This window comes from Colletotrichum chrysophilum (genome assembly GCF_026319265.1).
Source record: "Colletotrichum chrysophilum strain AFK26 chromosome Unknown scaffold_8, whole genome shotgun sequence".
NCBI lineage: Eukaryota > Fungi > Ascomycota > Sordariomycetes > Glomerellales > Glomerellaceae > Colletotrichum > Colletotrichum chrysophilum.
Genome location: NW_026517295.1, coordinates 233328 through 255242, shown reverse-complemented (window position 1 = coordinate 255242; position 21915 = coordinate 233328). Strand labels below are relative to the sequence as shown.

General features: G+C 54.1%; 3 protein-coding genes across 3 annotated transcripts; 2 read left to right on the top strand and 1 right to left on the bottom strand.

Annotated features, from left to right (window-relative positions):
- Window positions 1-227: 227 nt before the first annotated feature.
- Window positions 228-2402, top strand: COL26b_001759 (uncharacterized protein; the record flags this gene model as incomplete). Its single annotated transcript, XM_053174701.1, has 4 exons — window positions 228-452; window positions 514-799; window positions 865-2099; window positions 2157-2402. The coding sequence occupies 4 exons, from the start codon at window positions 228-230 to the stop codon at window positions 2400-2402; spliced, it is 1992 nt and encodes a 663-aa protein (XP_053041324.1).
- Window positions 2403-2603: 201 nt separating this feature from the next.
- COL26b_001758 (uncharacterized protein) lies at window positions 2604-3686 on the bottom strand (the record flags this gene model as incomplete). Its single annotated transcript, XM_053174700.1, has 1 exon — window positions 2604-3686. One exon carries the CDS (start codon window positions 3684-3686, stop codon window positions 2604-2606), a length of 1083 nt encoding a protein of 360 aa, XP_053041323.1.
- Window positions 3687-6125: 2439 nt separating this feature from the next.
- Window positions 6126-8958, top strand: COL26b_001757 (uncharacterized protein; the record flags this gene model as incomplete). The annotated part of the gene is made up of 3 exons (XM_053174699.1): window positions 6126-6707; window positions 6763-8231; window positions 8787-8958. The coding sequence occupies 3 exons, from the start codon at window positions 6126-6128 to the stop codon at window positions 8956-8958; spliced, it is 2223 nt and encodes a 740-aa protein (XP_053041322.1).
- Between the last annotated feature and the right edge of the window lie 12957 nt (window positions 8959-21915).

Here is a 21915-nt window from a genome sequence, read left to right as displayed (position 1 = left end):
CGGATTATCCCAACCTCCGAGGGCTTATCGATACCTTAGGGGTCCATCAATTGCGAAAGCTATCGGCCGACCCGTCTTATCGGTCCCCGTCTGCGCCACAGGCCAACTTTCTGGATCGCCTAGGAAGTTCGCCTCCAACTCAGCTTCCCCCTCTCCCTCTACCTGTCGCCAGTCGCCCAATTGCCAGATTACGCCGCGATCTCAGGAACAGAAGTTTGCGAACCATCATGTTGGACACTTTCGAAATCCTGACCACATCAGGTGTGGTCCTTTGGTCAAGGACATATGCGCCGGTCAACCCGTCCGTCATCAACAACTTCATTTCCGATGTCTTCATCGAGGAAAAGGCCGGCGCTGCGTCGAGCCAGTCTGCTGCCAGCAACCCACCGTACAAGCGCGACCAGCACACCCTTCGGTATACCTTCGTCAAAGAACTAGGTGTCATCTTTGTGGTCAGAACTCTTGATGTCCCCAGGCGACGAACGACATGCTGACATAACCGCGCGCGGGCAGGCCGTCTACAGATCTCTACTTCACCTGTCGTGGATTGACAAGCTGGTCGACAACATTAAGACGATTTTCGTGGATCTGTACGGCGAACAACTGACGAAGCCTCACACAACACTGGTGGAGTGTACCAAGTTCGACGAATACTTCGACCAGCAGATGCGCGAGCTGGAAACGACAGGCCCCAAGGGTGACTCCAACATCTCGGACGCCGACTTTGGTAAGGAGGACGAGACACTTTCTGGAAACCTCGGCGATGAGCCTCCACTTCCCTCTGGTCTTCATTACAGGGGTAAGCAACTGGCCTACATACCCCTATTTCCCGCGGGGTAACACAAAGCTAAATACATACTCTAGGACGTGGTATCAACGGCGCAAACGGCGGCGCTTCCACAAACGAATCGACCCCGATTATTACGCCGAACACGTCCCGACCCTCGACTCCTGGCGTCGTGGTCGGCAAGCCTGGCCCTGCCGCGAAAATGTCCCGTCGTGCCCGCAAGGCGCAAAACCCAGGAGCTGTCGCTGCTTCCTCCGGTGACGAATCCTCTGGCAGAAGGCCCCGGCCAGCAACCCGATCTTCGACGAAGAAAGGCCGCAAGTGGGATGCTGATGGTTTGGCGGATGAGGAAGACGATGTCCAGCTTGACTACTCGGCTGCTCCGAGATCGGCAACTAGTGACTCCGAGGCCGAGGGGACTGCCGCGCGCTCCTCCGCTCTTGAGCATGTCGACGCCTCGACATGGGGCAACAAGACTTCCAAGGGCCAGTTCATCCTTAAGGATCTCGACGACGAAGTCCACAACATTCTCGCATCCGCGCAGTCCAAGACGGACTCTTCGACCGAAGCTTCGAGCGGACTTATCGGCTCCGGACTCAGCACGATCGGAGGCCTGTTCCGCAATGTTGTGGGAGGCAAGACTCTTACGAAGGCCGACCTCGACAAGGCAATGAAGGGCATGGAGGAGCACCTTCTCAAGAAGAATGTCGCGCGCGAGGCCGCAATCCGCCTGTGTGAGGGCGTCGAAAAGGAACTACTTGGTGTGAAGACAGGCAGCTTCGAGAGCATTAACACCAAGATCCAGTCCGCAATGGAGGCTTCCTTGACCAAGATGCTCACCCCTACTTCTTCTCTCGACCTGCTCCGCGAGATTGATGCCATCACCGCCCCGCCCGCGACCACACTGCGTAAAGCTCGCCCCTACGTCATCTCTATTGTTGGCGTCAACGGCGTTGGAAAGTCCACCAACCTGTCGAAGATTTGCTTCTTCCTCCTCCAGAATAAGTACAAGGTCCTCATTGCTGCTGGAGATACCTTCCGTTCTGGCGCCGTCGAGCAACTGGCAGTCCACGTCCGCAACCTGAAGGAACTAACTTCCCGTGAGGGAGGCCGCGTTGAGCTGTACCAGAAGGGTTACGGCAAGGACGCCGCCACTGTCGCTCGCGACGCTGTCTCTTTTGCAGGTCAGGAAGGTTTCGATGTCGTCCTCATCGATACCGCTGGACGCAGACACAACGATCAACGTCTTATGTCTTCTCTGGAGAAGTTTGCCAAATTCGCTCAACCCGATAAGATTCTCATGGTTGGAGAGGTGAGAGCCCTTTGCCACTAAAAATATTTGCAATCGTATAACTGACAATGTGAAAAGGCCCTTGTCGGAACCGACTCCGTAGCGCAAGCGCGCAACTTCAACGCCGCCTTTGGCGCTGTTCGCTCCCTCGATGGATTCATCATCTCAAAGTGCGATACCGTGGGCAACATGGTTGGCACTCTTGTCAGTCTTGTTCACGCAACTAACGTCCCTGTCCTATTTGTCGGCGTTGGTCAGCACTACTCCGACTTGAGGAATTTCTCTGTGAAATGGGCCGTCGAGAAGCTACTAAGCAGCTCTTGATTCAAGAAGTGGTAATGAGATATAATTTTATACGTCTTTCTAATACGAATTCAATGAGATCAACACGGTTTCTTCTGGCGGAGACCTAATGATACCCCGAACAACTGAGCCCTCGCGCCTTGCGATTTATGCAATTGTGAAATCCCGCAGTGAGGTCACCAAACATACATGCGCTAACTCTAAACTTAACCCCGGTCATCATCAGTCATATTCGCAAACCAAAATCCCGATCTTCTCGTAGGACGGCAGAGAGCTTTCGCCGTATAGGTATGAAATATGAAAATAATCGCCGAACACAGCATCTGATCCGTCCAATGCGCCATTGACTGTCCACACGGGATTTGACGGTTCAAGGCCGTCGCGATATTCACAGTAGTCCTGGGGATTTTCTCTCGGCACAGCGTAGTACTTGCACCCTTGGCCCTCGAAGACGAACTGCTCTTCGGAATCCGAGTTCCAAAGTATGGCTCGTTTCTCCGGGTCAGACACACAAGCCTTCAAGCGTAACCTGTAGTCCACCACCCACAGGTACAAGAACGACCTTCCTAGGCACCAGATGGCCTGTGAGATTTCCCGATACGCTCGATACTCCGTGTTCGTAATTTTGGCGTTGTTCCTGCACTGTTTAACCCCTTCCACACTCCATTGTGGATCGAACTCGACCGCAACGTGAGTGACCCCATTGTATCCAAATTTCGGGGAGTCGAAGGGCGCGTTCTGCAAAGTAGAGGAAAGAATGCCTACGTCCTCGAAATCCTCGAAACGTCGGAGCACAAAGAGGTCGCGCAGCGGGAGAACCGTCAGGTGTACAGGGCTGCCGTCACCATTTGCCGCAGAGAACGTCACAGGGAAGTCCTTGCGGTCTTCTCCGTGCGAGTGCCAGGTAGAAAAGGCTCTAGGGCGGTTGATTTTCTGAATTGAGTCCTGTCTGAGCCGGTCGTATCCCTTGTAGATGGCCTTGTAGGAGTCTCTACAGGCGGTCCAGAGACCAAAGTCGGCAGCGTATGTGGATGGGTTACCAACATTCCACGACGGCAGCGATGTGTCGTTTTTCGATGTCGGTGCGCTAAGTATAAGGGGGAAATTGCTGCGATTCGAATAGTAATCCGCCTGCTGAACGACAAGATGGTCTCTGAACTTTTCGTCGGAATGTACAGGGTTGAAGACGGTGAAGAAGTGGACGCCGGCGTGATCTGGGCTGATGGGGCGGACGGCGTCGCTCCAGATTTGGTCTCGAAGCTCCTGGGGGAGCTTGGGGAATTGAGGGAATGATTGCGTAGACATGTTTATGTACGCCGAGTGAAACTCTTGGTATGTTACTACTTTCAACGGGGTCAAGAACGAGACATGAATATGCAAACTTGGAATAAGAGAGAGAGGAAAACTTTGAGAAGTCTCAAAGTTTATGACGACATAAGGGTGTTTACGAATTTCTGGAGACCCTGAGCCGTAAAGGTGTCCAGCGAGAAAAAAAGTGCACCAAGCCAATAGGCTTTCGTAATACACGATGAGATGATTGCATCGTCTTTACTTTTGTTATCTCTTTGAGTCTTTCTTTAGTCAAGTGTGAAGGAATTTAGCTCCGCAGACAGAGGTGCGATGGATAGTCTTCTCCGTACAACATAATTCCAGCTGGAGAGCGATACTGTCTTTATTTGATAGTGTCAAGATTCCCCGAACAGCTCTTGGGCGCCATCTATCTTAATTCCCTAAACATACTGCGCAGTGACACCATTGTCCGTTGGATCTATGCATGGATATGAGACGTCAAAGAAGCTCGTGGGGTCCGGAGCGCTACTGCAGGTATCCCGGACCGCGACTAGATCGTTGACCCACAGTCGCTTGGCGCCGAACCACCGGACGAACGCCGGAGCCGAGCAGCGGCCCGGACCGGAGTGGAGCAACCTAGCGTCTCTTGAAGACCAAGGACGGATGAACAAAGAAGCTACAGGATGCTTTGTGTAGGTTGCTACACAGCTTTCATCACCCGCCTGCTTTGCACGAGTAGTTTTGGCGAGGGTTTGCGCCTTTGGCGAGGCCCCTTTCTGCCAGTATATTGATCGGTACTTGGCTACCGTGCATAAGGTAGTCAATACAGAAGCTCAAACAAGTGAACGGTTCATAAGTAAGTTATGTAACCTCGTATGGATGGTGGGGCCGAACCGTTATGCCTGGCCACCCTCCCGTATCGAATTGCTCTGGCACGCTCCAAGACGACAAATTTAGGACGGCAAGACCACTAGTTTGGAAATGACTTTCGCGGGTCCTCGGCCAATCCGTGAGGCCAACGCTCGCCGCCGGCCGCCCTCTCGGGCTCCGTGAGTTACGGACAGCTTGGTGCCAACACCCCAATGACGCGGGAACAGGGCTTTGGCATGACAGAACAGGGGAAGCTGCGATTTGGGGTCCAAACCCAAGCCCTGCCTCCTCTGCAGTGGAGGTTCGGTTGTCTTGGTCTCCCTTCGATTCTAGGCATCGAGTGTGACGCTCCACGTCGCGATGCAGCGGGATGGACATCACAGCAGACTCCGCCCCCAAAACAGCGCTGCCTTGTCACTGTGCATGCAGGACACAAACAGTAAACATTTCAGGTCGCTGGCCAATGATGCCTCGTGCAGCGACAGGGCATTCTCGGTGGCACACTCGTCTGACAACAGCAGCATCAGCTCCCAATGGCAGAAATATGCGACGGCACGCGTTGATGAAGCAGGCGAAATTCCTCCCACAATTCAGGGGACTTGACTCTGCCGTGTCTGCACAGGAAAGTCAACAACAGCGCACCAGGCTCCAGGCTCCAGCATAAGGAAAACATGGAGAACGAAACAGAACTTATGGATTCAGGGGAGAAATGGGGTGGTTCCGTCATGGCCCGCCCAAAATTGCTTGCCTTGGACTGCCCTATGTGCGTTACCGAGAGTCACGGTCTCACTGGAGAGGTAGGGAGCGCGACGCTAAACAGCAGCGCTGGGATCACTGGGACCACTAGCAGGGCAGAGGGGACCACCCTCGGCAGGGATCCAGACCATCGGGGCAGTGCTGGCTGGATCCCATTGGCCACTGGCTACACCACCGGACGAGGCTGTCCCCCCTCCCCATGTCTTCAGCTGTTGCTGACATGCATAACCACGCTTCCACTCTCCCCGTTCAAATTGCTCCCGCTGTTCCTCCACCATGCCTTACCTCACTTTGCCTTTACTTTCAATCCTCGAACTTCTCTTACCTAGAAACTGCAGTTTTATCTCAGCTTCAGCTTATTCCTGCGTCTTCACCTCCTCCTAATGGGCTCCCGTTAACTCTCCAATGGCTTGACCTCCCTACTCACGACTGCGAAGCCACAACCTCTGCCTCTAGCACCAGAGAAGGCTGCCGAGCAGGACCCTAAAAACGCCCCTCCTTCGCCAATTGACACGCGAATAACCCGATCCTTCGAAACGCAAAAACACCAGAGAAAGACCACAAAGAGAGGGGTGTGCTGTATAGCCGCCGAAGCTAGTTCATCATGTGTCTCTACGTACGTCTGCCACTCCGTCTGATGTTCCGCGCCCTGTTTCGAGGCTCCCGCCCAGACCCTGCCTTCAATCGCACCCTTTCCCAGTGGCTTGGGACTTTGCCAACTTACACTCCTTCAACGCAAGAAGTGCAAATTCCAACTGACGCCTCTTGCAGCTCCGACGCCGAAAGGCTCCTGGTGACGAAAGGGCGCCCAAGAAGCGCACCTTCACGATGCCCCTCTTCAACAACACCAACAAGGCCTCAGAAGGCGCCCTTAGGAAGATGGTCGGCTTCACAACTTTGCTTGCACCTACAGACAAGGGCTCCCACTTCCGAATGACGCCGCAAACACCCCGAATCAACATTACCAATGTCGATGGTGCTACCGAGCCCTCATTCTCCTCCGTCGACACCAAAGACCTCCACACCACTTCCTCGGACCCTCCCGCGTTCGACGGCAGTCTTGCCATCCAGAACCGCCTCAAGAAGGTCTTCGACGACATCCGATCCCGCCGTTCCTCGATATCACGCTCGCCGTTCGTCACTCGCGAGCAATTCGTCGCATTCCTCGATTCTGTGCAGGGCGAAACCGATGCCGACGATGTCCTGCCCGAAGATAAGGAGAGATACACATGGCCCGAGTTCTTCGAGTTTTGGTGGAAGAAGTACGGCCTGGAAGCTACCCGACCGTTGAATCCGGACGACAAAGACATCAGCCGACCGCTATCGAACTATTTCATCAGCAGCAGTCACAATACTTACCTGGTCGGAAACCAATTAGCTTCCACGAGCGACCCAGAGGCTTACAAAACAGTATGTACTGCTTGGCATTGATGCAAAAGTTGACCATGCTCACATTTAATTCAAGGTCCTCCGCAAAGGTTGCCGATGTATCGAGATTGATGTGTGGAATGGAGACACTCCGATCACGACGGGTCAGGAGCGAAGCCGGTCGCCCAAGCCTGAGCATTCCCGGAACCTTTCTGGCTCATCGTTCCCCAATGTTGCAGCTAGCCTGAAGGAGCATGTCGAAGAGCTGATCGGCAGCGAGCGAAGCATACACGAGCATAGTCACAGGAGGAATGCCAGTGCAGCCAGCGCAGCCACTGCCAGCAGGTCCTTGGGACCATCCGACAGCACCACTGTTCTTGGCCCGAGTGCCTCGGTCGAATCTCTGAATGAAACTCTGCGACCTACATCACCCACGCCAAGCAAATATCGCCCACCGTACCCGAAAGATGAACCCATCGTCACCCATGGTTGGACCTTGACAACTCCTTGTGGGTTCCGGGAAGTCTGCCAGGCCGTCCGCGAGTCCGCATTTGAGACCAATGAACTACCACTTATTATTAGTCTCGAGGTTCACGCGGATATTGAGCAACAGAATGTCATGGTCAAGATCATGAAGGAAGAGTGGGGTGAGATGCTAGTCGACAAGTCGTGCGAAGGCATCGACCCACGCTTCCGTCTTCCTAAACTTGAGGAGATGAAGAGGAAGATCATGATCAAGGTCAAGAAGGCACCTCACAAGATCGAGGTGCCTCCCAGCACTACGGCTTTATCAATGGTCCACGCCAATGATGAGGATGCCTCAAGCTCTGAAGACGAACGGACCATCGCACCGGCGGCGGCCCCGGTCCAACATAACCCCAAATCCGACATCGCCACGGCACTGAGCAACTTGGCGATCTACACGCATAGTGAGCACTTTAAGAGTTTTGAGACGCCTGCCGCTAAGAAGCCTGGACACATCTTCTCGATAAGTGAGAGCAAGATTCTCGAGCTTCACACGACCAAAGCCCGCGAGATGTTCGCTCACAACAAAAACTTCTTCATGCGAGCTTTCCCCAACGGCACCCGCGTTGACAGCTCAAACCCCGACCCCAGCCCATTCTGGCGGAAGGGTGTGCAGATGGTCGCCCTCAACTGGCAGTACCTGGACGAAGGCATGATGCTGAATGAGGGCATGTTCGCAGACGAGCTGGGCTGGGTTCTCAAGCCCGTCGGATACCGCAGCACTGACAAGAGCACTGAGACCGAGGTCGATGCCGCGCCGCAGGGTGACCTAGATCTCGTCGTCACAATCATCGCGGGTCAGCATATCTGGGTGCCTAGCTCATCGGACAGCGACAGTAGCCGCAACGGCAAGAACCTACGCCCTTTTGTCAAGTGCGAACTCCACGTCGAGATTGGGGCAGTCAATGGAAAAGCAGCCGATGAAGACGACTTCAAACTCAAGACCAGTTCGAAGAAGACGGACCACCCTGAGTGGGAAGGTGGAGCGCGACTGAAGTTCCCGAAAGTCTCGAGAGTCGTGCAGGAGCTCAGTTTCGTCAGGTAAGATTCTCTTTCTTTAGTCACTTTCACTTTCCCTTCACCGCCACGTCGTTGTCACACCCACTCTTCACGATACACGACCCGAGGAGAGTCTCTGTCGCGCGGCTCCGCGCCTATCCTTCCGCACCTGCAGTATGTCCGACCGTCAGGTGGTGTGCTCTTGCGGATGGTGTACCCTCTGAGATACGATGAACACAGACCTGATGGTCTGATCCATCCTCGGACGAGACGCAGTGGCCCGTCGCGCTCGCGTCATAAGCACACACAAAGGTGGAAGATGCCGTGCGACCGCAGTTGCCGAGCCTCTTTTCCTGCGTCGTGTCACCGCGACCGTCAAGCTCCCGTCGCGAGCCGCCAGCCGCCAATACTCGCTCGCCAAGGAAGCGTCAAGCAGCTGTGGCGGCCCGTGTTGACAGGTCGGGCCGCTGCACACCGCACCGTTGACGGCATGACACATGTTCATGACATCTGACATCCGACGGGATCCGTCTTTCTGTTCTTTCGTATTCGAGTTGTGAACAAAGTTTCCTGGCTGACCTCGGTTCCCAATCACAGATTCAAGATCGAGAACGATCCACTCCTCGGCGGCGACGAATTGCTGTCATGGGCGTGTATCCGACTCGACCGTCTTCAACCTGGGTACCGTTTCATCAAGCTCATGGATACCAAGGGCCGCCCGATTGAAGGCGGCAAGCTCCTGGTCAGGATCGACAAGGACGTGCGATGAGCAAAACAACAAGAGCTCCCTTCTTCATGATTTGCAACAAGATCCGTCCTCGGTTCATGTTTTTGTCAGCAATCATGAGTGCAGTGTCTCAGAAGTTGGCAGGTCTGAGATCCGATCAGATGAGTCCATCTTGCAGCAGAGCAACTTCCTTTTCAGGAGACGAAAAGGTCGTGGGGGACGTTTCTTTTGTCTCATCTCGCTTCTTCTTTTCCTTGGTCTACTTTTTATTTTTATTTTATTTTATTCGATACCTAGGGCACAGAGAAAAAAATTCTTGGGGGCATGGGCGTTTGTGGGGGCGTTTTTGTTTCTGGTCGATACCTGTTTACCGACAACCCTAGACCTTTTCTTTTGGTGTCTGACACCGTCCTTGTTCATCGCATTTCCTGATGGGGGCCAGGAACTCGTTTCTTCTTTTTGTTTTTCCTCCGTCCCTTTTGTGAGACTTACCTTGTACATGGGGCTCTCGGGGATTATTTCTTAGTCCACATCTTTTTCCTTTACTCTGGATATGGCATGACGCTTAGCGAGCGAGATTGACAGGCAGATGGCCTCATTATACCTTTTTTTTTTTTATCCCTTCCCCTTTAATCATGTTTTGGATGGACCAGGGGTATTGGCGGGACGAGACACAGAGACGCTTCAGATGGAATCATGGAAAACATCGTTTGGGGGCCGGTGGCTTGCTGGAGAAGGAACTGGAGATGGGGTCCGGGAAGAGACAGAAACATCATGGCTGCAAAGGAACAACAGGACACATCAACGACGAGGCGGAGGGCGTTTGAAACAGAAATTGCCGACCCGTACGTAGAAGAACAAACAAACCATCCAAAGGGAGCAATTGCTTTCCCTCTTGACAAAGGTGCAAACATCATCTTGTCTTCGTCTGTCGTGACTGTCTGCTTTGTTTTTTGTCACGTAGTCCCACGTTCAATACGAGGGCAGAGAAAGGAAGAAACGGTCACAACGCATGTCTACGATTAGCTTCACCTGAGATCGGGTCTGAGTCTAGTGAACTCGTGAAACGTGACCGATGTTGGGGCCCGGGTCGGGCAGATATGTGTGGATGTCACCGCCACGTCGTTCATCGGTGTCTTCGTCGATGTCTTCGTCGAGTGCCAGCCGGCGAACGGTTGTAATTTTCGGGCTTTTTTCCCCAACAGTCCTCGATTTTGGGATGATGTGTGTGGGTGTGTGATGTGACTGACTCACCTCGATACTGCGATAGGACGACAATACAAGAGTTAGGGAAGCGGATACTGGCGGGTTTCGGATGAGCGGATCGCGCCGCGGTGTCAACTGACATGTCGCGACCGCCGACGTTTTGGTGACGTCGTCATCGTCTTGTCGTCCTCTCTCAACCAACCCGTATTTGTGCTCGCAGCTCTGCCTCCCTATCTCTGTGGTCGACGGCCTTTGTCGTTGTTGATCTGTCATCATGGACAGTACCATGCAGAATGATTGAGTCATCCGGCCCACGTCGCACCTTGGGCAGACATGCTTCTTGCTTGTGTGACGTCGGAAACCGCAACCCGGACTGCCGGTCAAGGGTCCTCAACAGACGGGACGGGATCGCTGCCATACCAACTTCTTATCCGAGGCAATGCTTGCGTATACTCTCAACTTCCAGCCTGACGGATGCCGCTCAGGCGCCGTGGGGCCAATATAACTCGGGGCTCTCATGTGCCTCGTCGGCTTGGATCCTGGATCGCCGATCCATACCCGCTTTCGAAATTCCCTGATCCCCGTGCCAGCGTGCACTGTCTTCCGTAGCCGTCGTTCGGAAAGGCATCATTCTAGATTGTTTCTGGCAGCCTTGGTTTGGTTCCTTATCCAACCCCGTTTGTCTGCGACAGCAGGGCGATCTTGGAGTCCACAGGATCACCACACGATATTGCTGCAGCCCTGTCCGGTTGTTACAGCTTGGCAACCGAGCCTGCATGATTTACACGGCGTGCTTTTCGCTACACACCTAACCCGGTGGCACGAGCTGGTGGTGGACAGGTTCTGCACCTAAGCAAGGATGTCTCTTCCGCGGGCGAACGATGCTGGAAGGGAGAGTGTCGATCACTCAGAATCGAGCCCCATATCCGGCACGCGTGGGTGTGTAGCGGAAGATAGACAACGCCCCATGGCCGTTGGCTGCGAGACCAGCATCAGAGAAAAAGGAACGCGGGCGAGGCTTGCCAATGAGACGGCCTGTCGGGTCCTGCCTGTGAGACAAACCAGAAGAAACAATAGGCTCGGATGTAATGATAATGCCGTGTTGAAGTCTAACTTGCGCGGCCCGACTGGGAGAAATTGGTCAGTTCCCACGAAAAGTTGATCTCCCAACAGGGCGGCTAGTCCGATCGTGGAGGAGGCTCCAGTCGTGAGTGTTTGTCAAATCATGTTGTAAATCGTTGAGCAAGCCCCAACCATGCCCTTCCGGACACAACTGTTCTGAGAGCATTGCGACATTGTGTAATCAAACGAAGCCCATAAAAGCGAGGCTTCTTTTAGGAATAGACCAGAATCATCGGGGTACTAATATCAAACACCCCCAAAGGTCGACGAAATAAAGTTGACAGGTAACATGCTGCGGGATTGAGACAGGTGCAAAGGGTGGTTACTTCGCGACGCGGAAGCTAGGGCGGTGTAACAAGCCATTCCAATCCTTCGTGTGGTGGCTTTCCTGCAGCCAGCAGCCACAGGGAATGGGGTTCCTGGCTTGGTTGTGTTTCCAAGGCCGAGGGCAAACGACAAGGACCCTGAGTGAGACATGCGTTTGTTTTTGCACTCTCCAAGGGTCGTTTGGCGGGGTCGTCATCGAGATTTGAATTCCCGATGGGAACAGTTCTGGCCGAGATCGTCCACGTTGAAGGCGGTCAAAATGTAGCAACCCGTCGTCGTTTCTCAGTCGTGCCATGTGGTACCGGGTGACCAAAATTTCGATAGAGCGTTCCGGCAGTCTGGTTGACTAGCCGGGATGCTTGTCACTGGCGAGGAGGTAACCGAGATTTTGGTGCCAACTATGGAGATGATCAGGAGAATGAGAGAAGGATCGATCGTGGATCTTGCGGCGCTCCCAAAGTTCCAAGCCCCCAACTTAGACAGAACCGAGCCCCAGGCCCAGGGAGTGCGCACACCAATGGGTCCCGCTGACGAGCATACGGGGCTGGAGTTTGCTCGGGGAATATTATCGTGGAGCTTTGGTCGAGGGCGTGTGCTGGTGACGCGTTCAAGCTGGCAAACGCCAGGGAGGCTCTGATTGAAGCGGACTGGCTTCATGTCGCTGGCATTGCCGTTTGGAGACTAACCAAGTCCACATGTTCTCGAAGCACCACGTCTTAGCGGATACCTGCATACAAGTGAATGCAAGTATCCTCACCGCAAAGAAACGGTTGTTGTGGCCAGGGAACTCTGACAAGGCCAACTGCTGCGAACGGTATGCTTGATTCCGCTTTGGATACGCATATTCTTGTGTTGTTACTCGGCTTGACAGGTGACAAGCACGTAACCGAAAGAAGCTCACTGGCTTTGGCGGAAGGGTCCTGGTGGCGGTTGACTCACATCCGATGGAATTGACGCTCTCTATTCGGGAGCTCGGCGTTTGAGGTGAGGCAAAATACCTTGGGCATCGAGAATGTGCCGCTGAGGTGGTTTCTCGGTGAGGCTCCTAGCCCAGGGTTCCTTGAGGACAATTTCCAAAACAGAGCTGAACTCAACCATTTGGCTACTTTGGCGGATATGGTGGTACCTTGCTTGAGCAAAGTGGTCTCGCAGCCTTGGAAATCTGGTGAATATGACATGTCATTTTCCAATACCCAACCAACGAAATTGGCAGTGGCAGCCGATGCGGATGGTGAAAAGCCCAGATTTCGACAAAAACACACTGATCGACCTCGCATCTCGGTTATGAAGTGACAGATCATATCGGTCAGATTGCATGTGAAGCATGCACGCGCTATGCGGACATATGTTTGACCACATTCGGTGGTCAATGGACTGGCTTCACACCCTCATCTGATCTGGCGATGCAGACCGCGTGTCGCAAATCGTCGGGTGCCTCGATGAGCGCAGAATGGTGTTGGTTCTGTCCCGCGGTTGGTGGTGTTGTGTGGTGCGGTGTAGTGTGTAAGCCCCGCGCGTGTGTCCGTTGGTGTTTGGTCAAAAATGACAGTGATGGAATGCTGTCGAGGGTGATTGACACATCATTTTGCCTAGCTAGGCACATGAAACCAAGCAGGGTGAAACCTGAGATTGTCCAATGGCGATCTGGGCCCAACATGAAGCAAAACCAAATGCCATCATGGGCGCCGTAAGGCGTGGAAGTCTTGGAATCTAGACCTAGCCGCAAGATTGTCGGTGAGTGTTGTCAAAGCCTCAAATTGTGGCGCCGTCTGCTGCTGTGGCAGGGGTCGTGGACGGATGTACAAGGCTCCCTTTGAGAACGCACAAAGCCGCGACTTCATCGACCGTCAACCAACGAGGTGTAAAAGCATCTGCATTGGTGGCCTATGCACAACCTGGACCAGCGGCATGTTTCGCGCCCTCACGTCTGTTGGCCAGCTGAATATACGGAGCAACAGTCGGCATTGGAGCCGGGGCTTCCGGAAAACCGTAAGATCTCGAGACGTCGGTCAGCGTTGTCGGTGTGTCATTGGCATTAAATGCGTTGGAAGAAAAAGCACATTGACAGCGTCGCACCGTGATCCGACATTGGCACAGGTGTCAACCGCGTGGACCTCGACGAACCGGGAAGGTCGCGATACACACAGCCACCGATGTCTGGTTTCCCCCAATCTGGTCCCCCCGTCGACAAAGATAGATTGCGCCTGCGCAACGTCGATCCCGGGTTGTGGCAGCGGATACGGCACGGCGTCAAGTCGAACGCGGGCGGAAACCCCGTGTGACCATCCTTGGACCAACACGCCGGGATGATGGACAAGGCTCGTCGCCCGTCTGCACCACTCGGTGAGCGGTGACAAACCGCAGGCAGGGATGCGGCTGGGATTCAGAGCGTAGACTGTTTCGATTGTCGACGTCTCGCGGTGCTACCGCACCGAAGAGACGTCCATGTGCGGGTAAGTGGCCTCATGTCTCCCTCAGCCGGGTCATCTCGGCGACGGGCAGAATATCCAACCGTGAGTCCTCCCTTCAGACCTCGAATTGACGTCAATGGCATTATTCCGAACATTGACGACGTGCTCTCGTTGCCGATTCCGAGGGTGGACAAGAAAGATGTGGGCAGCCCATCAGCATGGTGCGTTACCCCCAACCCGAGGACCTCGCTGCTTCTCCTGCTGCTGCTCCCCCAATTGCCCCTTCGCATCGATGAGTGGACGAGATTGTTGCAGAATGGTACGCTAAGGAGCCTTTGCTGAGGGTGAAGAAAAAGAAAGCATGGGGCAGGGAATCGCCGTGGAGCAGGGGAGTGGTGAAAAAGAAGAAAACATGTGAGGAGCTTGGTGGAGCCTTTTTGGGGTTGACCAAACGCGAACTTGGACCTTGTGGAAAAAGGAAGAATGGCGGATTGTCATTTGGAAAGTGAAGGGCAGCGTTGGGAGGTGGATGTTTGCGGCGCACACTCAGACCGCCGTGGAGTAACCCATTCCCAGCCGAGTGGGACGTACGGATCGTGGATCCTTTCGTATCGAGTTGTGAATGGGAGCATCTTTGTGAGTCGATGTACCGTGTCTTAGGTTGTCTGTGGACGGCAGAACTGGAGATGGGCGATCCAAACTGCAGCTGGTGACTGGGGCCTTCAAGATGCGATGCAGGCGCAAGGACCCATGAGAAAAGAAGTGTAAGGTATCCATATCCGTACCTTCCTCCTCCTGACCCGATTGAGGGTGGGGGGAACTTTCCATAGAAGAAGAAGCATGGAGTGTAGGTAGATACTCCGAAGGTACCTACCTCATGCTCCCCTCTTCGCGTGCCTTCCTTTTGGGGGTTGTTCATTCTCTCTCTCTCTCTCTCTCTCTCTCTCTCTCTCTCTCGCGCGCCCCCAGTCTGCTAGGCGGCATCGGGTAAGATGCTTCCTTTTCGGGGTATCGTCATCCCCTCGTAAGTGAGCTGAGTTGCGTCAGGACTGCTCTAGCTCAGCCCAAATGCCTGGCAGCCGGTTTCCCCGTTCGTTCAACAGTTCCAAGTCACCTGGATCGGAAAGGCTGGCTGAAGTGTCAGCTTCAGCTTGAACCCCCCAAGGACTTGCTCATATTCAGTTTTGAGGCGTGCTAAGTAGGGTACCTACCGGCCGACGACGACAATGGGGTCGTCGAACTCCCAAAGGGGGCGCAAGGGATCTGACGAGGTCACGCCGTTTTTCGGAGAAGTGACAAAAAGGAAGGGCATCGATCAACGCGACACAATTGGATGCGGAAATGCAAATGCAGTTGGGGAGTGGATAAGGGATCGGGGAATGTTACATAGAGCAGGGGGCCATGAAGAACAACAGCATGGTCGTGAGCATCCAACTGTATCCGTAGTGTGTTCGTACCAAGTAAGGTACTTGGCGGCATGGCAGCCATGACACCAAGCGACCAGGTATCCGCACGCACAATCGGATTCGTAGAGGGCCTTCAGCGATTGCACGATTGAGGTGCAGCGCAAGCCAGGTATCCGTACCTAAGGTAAGGTAAGGCGAGATGAGATCTCCATCCCGGCGCAAGGGCGGGTCGCAGATGCGGGTGAGGTGAGGTGAGGTGCATTCCAAGACACCACTGATGGACGACGAACGAAGACCGCGGCGGCCCTAGGAAGTGCCGTGGTGATCCATAAGGCAAGGTAGCTTCGGACTGACAGCCCCGAGAGTGTGTGTGATATGACGAGCAACGAGCCTGGCCGGCGGGAGGATCAGGAGGGAGAATGACTGAATGAAGTGATGGGTGTGAAGTGTGTAGTGTGTGTAGTGTGTAGTGTGCACGCGGCGCTTCCAAGCCACCAATCGGGCTGCGGCCGGGCCAGAATCACGAATCACGGTGAAAAAAAAAAAAAAAAAAGGCAGGAGCAACTGGGGAACGCCAGCCGCGACTTCCCCCCCTTCCATTTCCTCCCTCCTCCCTCCGGGCCCCCGGAAGCCGCCACTCAGCCCCTCCCCCCAGTGCCGCGGTCCAATAGGGTATCCCGAACTTCGACGACGGGGCCGGGCGCTGCTTTTTTGATTTTCCCAAACGAAACTCTGTCCGGCATGTTTGCGACTGCTCATAAAAACCAAAAAGAACTACTACTACTACTACTCACAGAGGCAGCAAAGGCAGAAAAAAAAAAAGACCCCCATGGACCGGCTCCCTGAGAAAAGAATACCCAAACGCCCCCTTTCATTCCAAAACCCCCAAGCATGACGAGAGGAAAAACAACATGTTAAATGAAAGGAGGAAAAAAAAAAAAAGAGGGCTCTCTTTCATTCTGTGTCTCTTCCGTCCCGCGTTTGATTTGAGAAGCTAGCTACTTCATACGTAGTAGCAGGGCCAAACAGAGTTTGATACTGCCTCCCAGCATCAGCGCAGCGCGGAAACTCGCCTCGTCCATCCGGACAAAACTGAGAGCTGCCAAACAGGCATGTCCCTCGCAAGCCCACTGCAGACCTTACCATACTCGATCGTCATATGTCGTCTCTTATTGGATCGTCCTTTTTTATCAACCTTGCGGTTCTCACTGCGTGGTGCCCCGATCAACACACAAAGTGCCCCAATTACAGACGGTATCAGTCTGTACCAGTAGAGCCGCGCACCCCTCCATTACGTGCAGTCCGATCTAGCAACGTGCCAAACCAGAGATTCCACAAACTTTGTTCGACCCTCGTTGGTAACCTGCGCTGCGACCTCACGAACTGGAAACTGACGCAGTGTTTTTCTTAAACTGACTAGAACACATACATGGTACCATAAAAAAAACATACTGCTGTTCACGCGCCCATGCAGAAAGCAACACTAAAGATTGATTTACATACCTTTAGTTACGAACGATTCGTGAGTACGCATTCGCATGTGGCGTTAGCCTCGTATTTTTGTGTGCGTGTGTAATTCTGCCTCTGCACCCCCCTTACATGCTGGGTACTTGCAAATACCGTGCAAGTGTTGCACTTTCCCATCGATGTTTCGTCATAACTGCCGATGCCGTGACCTCTCCATGTAAAGAAACCAAAAAAGAAGAAAATTTGGGACCCAAGGGAAGAGGCGGCATCGCGAGAGACATCACCAATCCCGGGAGAAGGGCGCTGTTGAGCCTCCTCCTCACCACCATCGTCATCATCATCATCAGGTCTGCGGGGCTTTCTAAGTCACAGCTCGTTCTCTGCAGGGTTCGCTGGACATTGGGTGTATGCAAAACCAGTACCGGATGTATCCCGTAACATTGCACAATACATTGCGGCATGGTACGGTTGCCAATAATACATGGTATGGATCTCTGATTCATTCTTCTTCTACGTCTCCTTCTCCATCGATACGTGCGTACCAGAGATATGGATGGGGGCCCTTGGAGAGTGACAAAAAAACAACAACCTTCCGCGTGCCCATTGAAATGGAAAACCACCAGTGACCACACAACCCGCCTGCCGCAAAGTCGCAGCTAAAAAGGAAATCCCCGGGCGAATCCTGGGGCAGATCGAACAGAGCTCTGGAACATCCACTCGCCTGGGTTATTCTTCTGCTCGCTTCCCCCCTCGACCCCTGCCCTGCGCTAGCCTTTCGATCGACTGCGCGCCGGGGCCCAATGAGCGTGGCGGGGGGACATGCGATTGCGTTGGGGAGGGGTGCGCGTGGTGGGAGGAGATGTACCCAGATGGATGAATGTGTGGTGTGGGTGTGCTGTGGTTTGGGTGGAGGAGCAGTCAGTAGGGCGCGTAGTATTTTGTCGCCGTAAGGTAGGTACAGATAGATTGGAGCATCATAGCGCAAAAAAGGCAGAAAAGAACCCCTCCTCCAATTCACAACGTTGCTTTGCTCTGTTTCCTCTCCCGCTGGGCCCCTCTAGTGTTCGTCTGCTGCCCTCTCTTTTGTTTTCCTCAATCCCGCTATTTCTCCCAAACGGAGGGGGCCCCGGGGCACCGAAAAACAACGACGGGCACCAACAAAGGAAACACTGAACCCGGAAGCCCGCCGCCGCGCAGTTGCAACGTGCCTCAACCACAGCCGGACCTCGTCAAAAATGCCGTGTCCCGTCTTCCAGACTCGGGCGGCTTTTGGCTTTTTTTGGGCTTGGTTCGGCCTTGTCTCACCTCGACAGGGAAAACGAAAATAAAAAAAATTACCAAGTGCCATCTCACACATTCACGTATGTCCCGGGTCCTTCTTCCTAAATGTAAGTACAATGCAAAAAACAGGATGAACGCCTGGGTCCCGCCACAAGCCACAGAGACACAGAGAGAGCGAGAGAAACACAGCCAGACAGGCGGAGAGACATACGGACCCAAGACAAGAGAGACAGACAAGGACTCTGGCAGATAGACAGCTGCATGTATGTAATGCAAATGTACACACAAGCAACTTTGCGTCCTGCAGTCTGCGTCTTGTGTACCACTACTGCTGCTGCTACTGTCTCGCACGCAGCAGCAGTACAGCACACATCAACGCTCGTTCCCGAATGAACGACAATTCTTCAGCCATCGCCATGCCATGGATGGGGCCCTGGTTCCACCCCACCTTGTCACCCTCGAACAGAGTGATCCAGGATCCCATCCCAATCCCCCATCGTCCAACATCCTTGCCCATGCCTATCCTGGGCCCCAACCTGGGTTCGCGCCACCATCGTTCATCGCTGGGACCTGCTGCTGGGCTGGTCTGCTGTTGGCTGCCCATTGACACACGCCTCCAAGGTCTCTGCTAGTCCCGCACCAGAAAATGTAATGTGTGCCAGATGCAATGTACCGGGCCTATGCTAGGCTAGGTATGTTTCTTTTCGTGCTTGCTTGCTTGCTGCCTCTGCTGGGCTGTTCGTTCGCCGCTCCTCTCCCGCTGCTGCTGGCCTTCCGCGCGCCGGTTGCTCGCCGATTTACCTATTATCAGATGGCACCGCTCATATTTTCTTCTTTGCACTAGCAGACGCAGAGCAGGGACATGGAACACCCGCTCCCGCCTTGCGCCTTGAAGCCGCCTTCTCTCACCTCTCGCTCGCTCATACCACAAGCCTACCTGGTCCTTGCCAGTTTCGTCGGCCCAGAAAGGCCCAGTGCTTTGTCCTTTTTCTCGTGCGAGTCCAAAGAAACGGCAAACTATAAGTATCGACTGGCGCCGCCTTGGGTTTGGACATTATTCAGATCACCATCATCGGCCATCAACAGCTTGAGGACATTGCTTGAAGCACTTCACACACCTCACCCACCCACTCACCCACCCACTCACTCACTCGATATCTCCAAAACCGACACACACGCACCAGAGCTCCCCGGGTTTTTATCAACGCCAACTCGACAACTGCCTGGCTTTGCATATTCACATACATTTACACGCCTGCACACGCGCAACCAACCACGCAAACCATACGACATGACTTGCTCATCGCAATGCCAGGTCGACAAGGCCTCTCTCAGAAACCAACAACAGCCATCGTCTCCCACAAGCGGACCTAAACAGGTGAGCGAGCCCCCCCTCCCGCCCCTCCGGCGGCAACCACCACCACTACAGAGCCAGAACTAACTCTCTTTGAAGCATCTTCTCCCAGGCATTCGCTGCCCTACGTGCCATGCCTCAGGTAAAGAGGTGTGGGTACTACCCGGAAAAGAGTGCGGCTACTGCGGCACGCCCTGCGGCTAAGCCAGCTCATGTGAGTTGCTCCCACGTCATTGAGATCTGTGGCGGTGAGGCTGACCTTTAGCAAGCCCCAAATTCCCCCGATAAGGAGTCAGTAGCTGGGATTGCGATGCGATAACAGGCACTGCCAAAACTGTAACGATACCCTGGGACAACGGCGAACGGCGACACACGAGGGCAAGGGATTGGGAATGGGTGGGAAGGGGACGAGGGTCTGTTCGACTATGAGGTCCATTTTCATCTTTTTTTTCTCGTTTTTCGAGAGCACGGGTTAAAAAAGGGGGGGAGAGGGGAGATCAAAACCTCTGGGGTGGGCCATTCTGGGTACCGGCCCTGTAATGTTAACGAGCCATGTCTGTCCGATTTTCAGATCGGTTTGCGCAATGGGAGGGGAAGGGAGTTCCCTACCCTCCGGGCGGGAGGGACGGGAAGAAGATGGATGGAAAGAATGGCGAAAGACACGGCAACCAAAAAAGGGTCCCGGATCATGGAATTAGGAATTGTAATGATTACCATACGCAGATGCTCTGTCCAAGTTAGAGAGACGTATGAGCTCTTCTCTGTTCTCAACGACGTTGCTTTTGGCTGGACAGTGACACGCCCGATGCGAGCAGGTCGGGGTCGCATTCCCCGATTTCGATTCGGACATCCTTGCTGGGAGCTGCAGACCGAGATGCAGTGGACATGGAGCCGGAACAAATCGAATGGCTCCGATCACAACGCTGCCGACCAGGACGGAGGAGGTTCCTTTGCTCGGAGATAAACCCGGTGCTGCTGGAACACTTGACGCCGATTTGCGTACGACGTCTGCGATGGAATGCGATGGCCTCGCTGGGGACTGCATGGTGGAGGTGCCCCCTGAGATTTACACCGGTCGCGATCAAGGTTGTATCGCAGTTGAGAAAGGGTAAAGAGACAAGGAAAAGCAACAATTACAGCTTTGCTTGCGAAGGAACCTGGCATCCAGCGGGTCCCCCAGGCGCGGATTTCGCACAAGGTTGCAAGCTGCAGATATCTGCAGGCATCGATGACAAGGTGCTGTATGGACTCGCGCGAGTTGCAGTCCCAGGCCCAAGGTCCTAAATACGGCGGCAGCGGAAACGAAACCGCAGTATCGCGGCAGCCAGAACAAAAACAGCGGTAATAAGTGGTAAACCTCGGCCTGGGTGCGCTGCTGGCGTTGCAGCTTTCAGCGCAGGTCCCCTAACAACCCAATCGGTCCCGAGCCTCTGGTTCCACTGACACATACAGCTGGACCTGGTTCGTTACACCCCAACGGCCTGCGGGTGGACGTCCTGCGACCGCATCGCTCCACAGTGAGGCAGAGGCCGGTTTGGTGGATGGAGCAAATCTGAGAGAACTGGAGGCGTGCGTGCATGCTAGCCTAGGTAGCGGCAAGTGAGCTGCATTATCCAGATCCGGTCCCAGAACCCACGCCCAGGTTCGTGATCTTGGGGCATCCAGGTCGGGTCTTGGTGTTCGGGGATGGCGCTGGATGCCGAAGCGTGTGGAGGGGCAGATGGGTCTTTGATGGATCTTGGGTGGCCCTGACTCCTGCTGCCGGGGGATCGTAATGCTTGCCCTGAGTTGCAAAAGAGACTGGCGAGGGGCTGCGGGCTTTCTTGTCTCGCGTCGTCGTAAGACAGTGATATCGTCATTTATGACGAGGCGGAATGGTTGGTGTTGCTGTGTAATGGATATGTTGCGGGTCGGGCTAACGGACAAAAGCTCAGGGAGTATTTGCCGCGTGCGTTGCATGGCTGCGCGACAGCCGAGTCAAGCACGTTCGATTGCTGGAACTGCCTACCTGGGCAACTCGAGGTTGGATTCCTCTTTGTCGATTCGGTCAATGGAGCAGGGACTCGGGGCATCGCATCGCATCTGCAAACGACTGACTGGATTGCGACGCAACATGGCCGGCGGGTTGGTTTGCTAGTGGCAGGGCAGGGCAAGACAAGGCACAAATCAGAAATCAGAATCCCGTAAGAATGGGGGAACGGGAAAGAGGATCGAGAAGGGCCAGATACTACACCGGTGTGCAAAGATGGGTGTCTTGGCCTGTTCACCGTCGTTTCGGAGGGCAATTGTGACTGTGAGGACCGAGGAAGAATGGCTGAGAAAAGAAAGGTCAAGCAGAAAAGAGAGGGAAAATGGTGAAGAAAAAAGCAAAGTTTGATTGACGGTGCAAGGCGTAGAAGTTGATAGATGACCAGTCTTTTTTTCC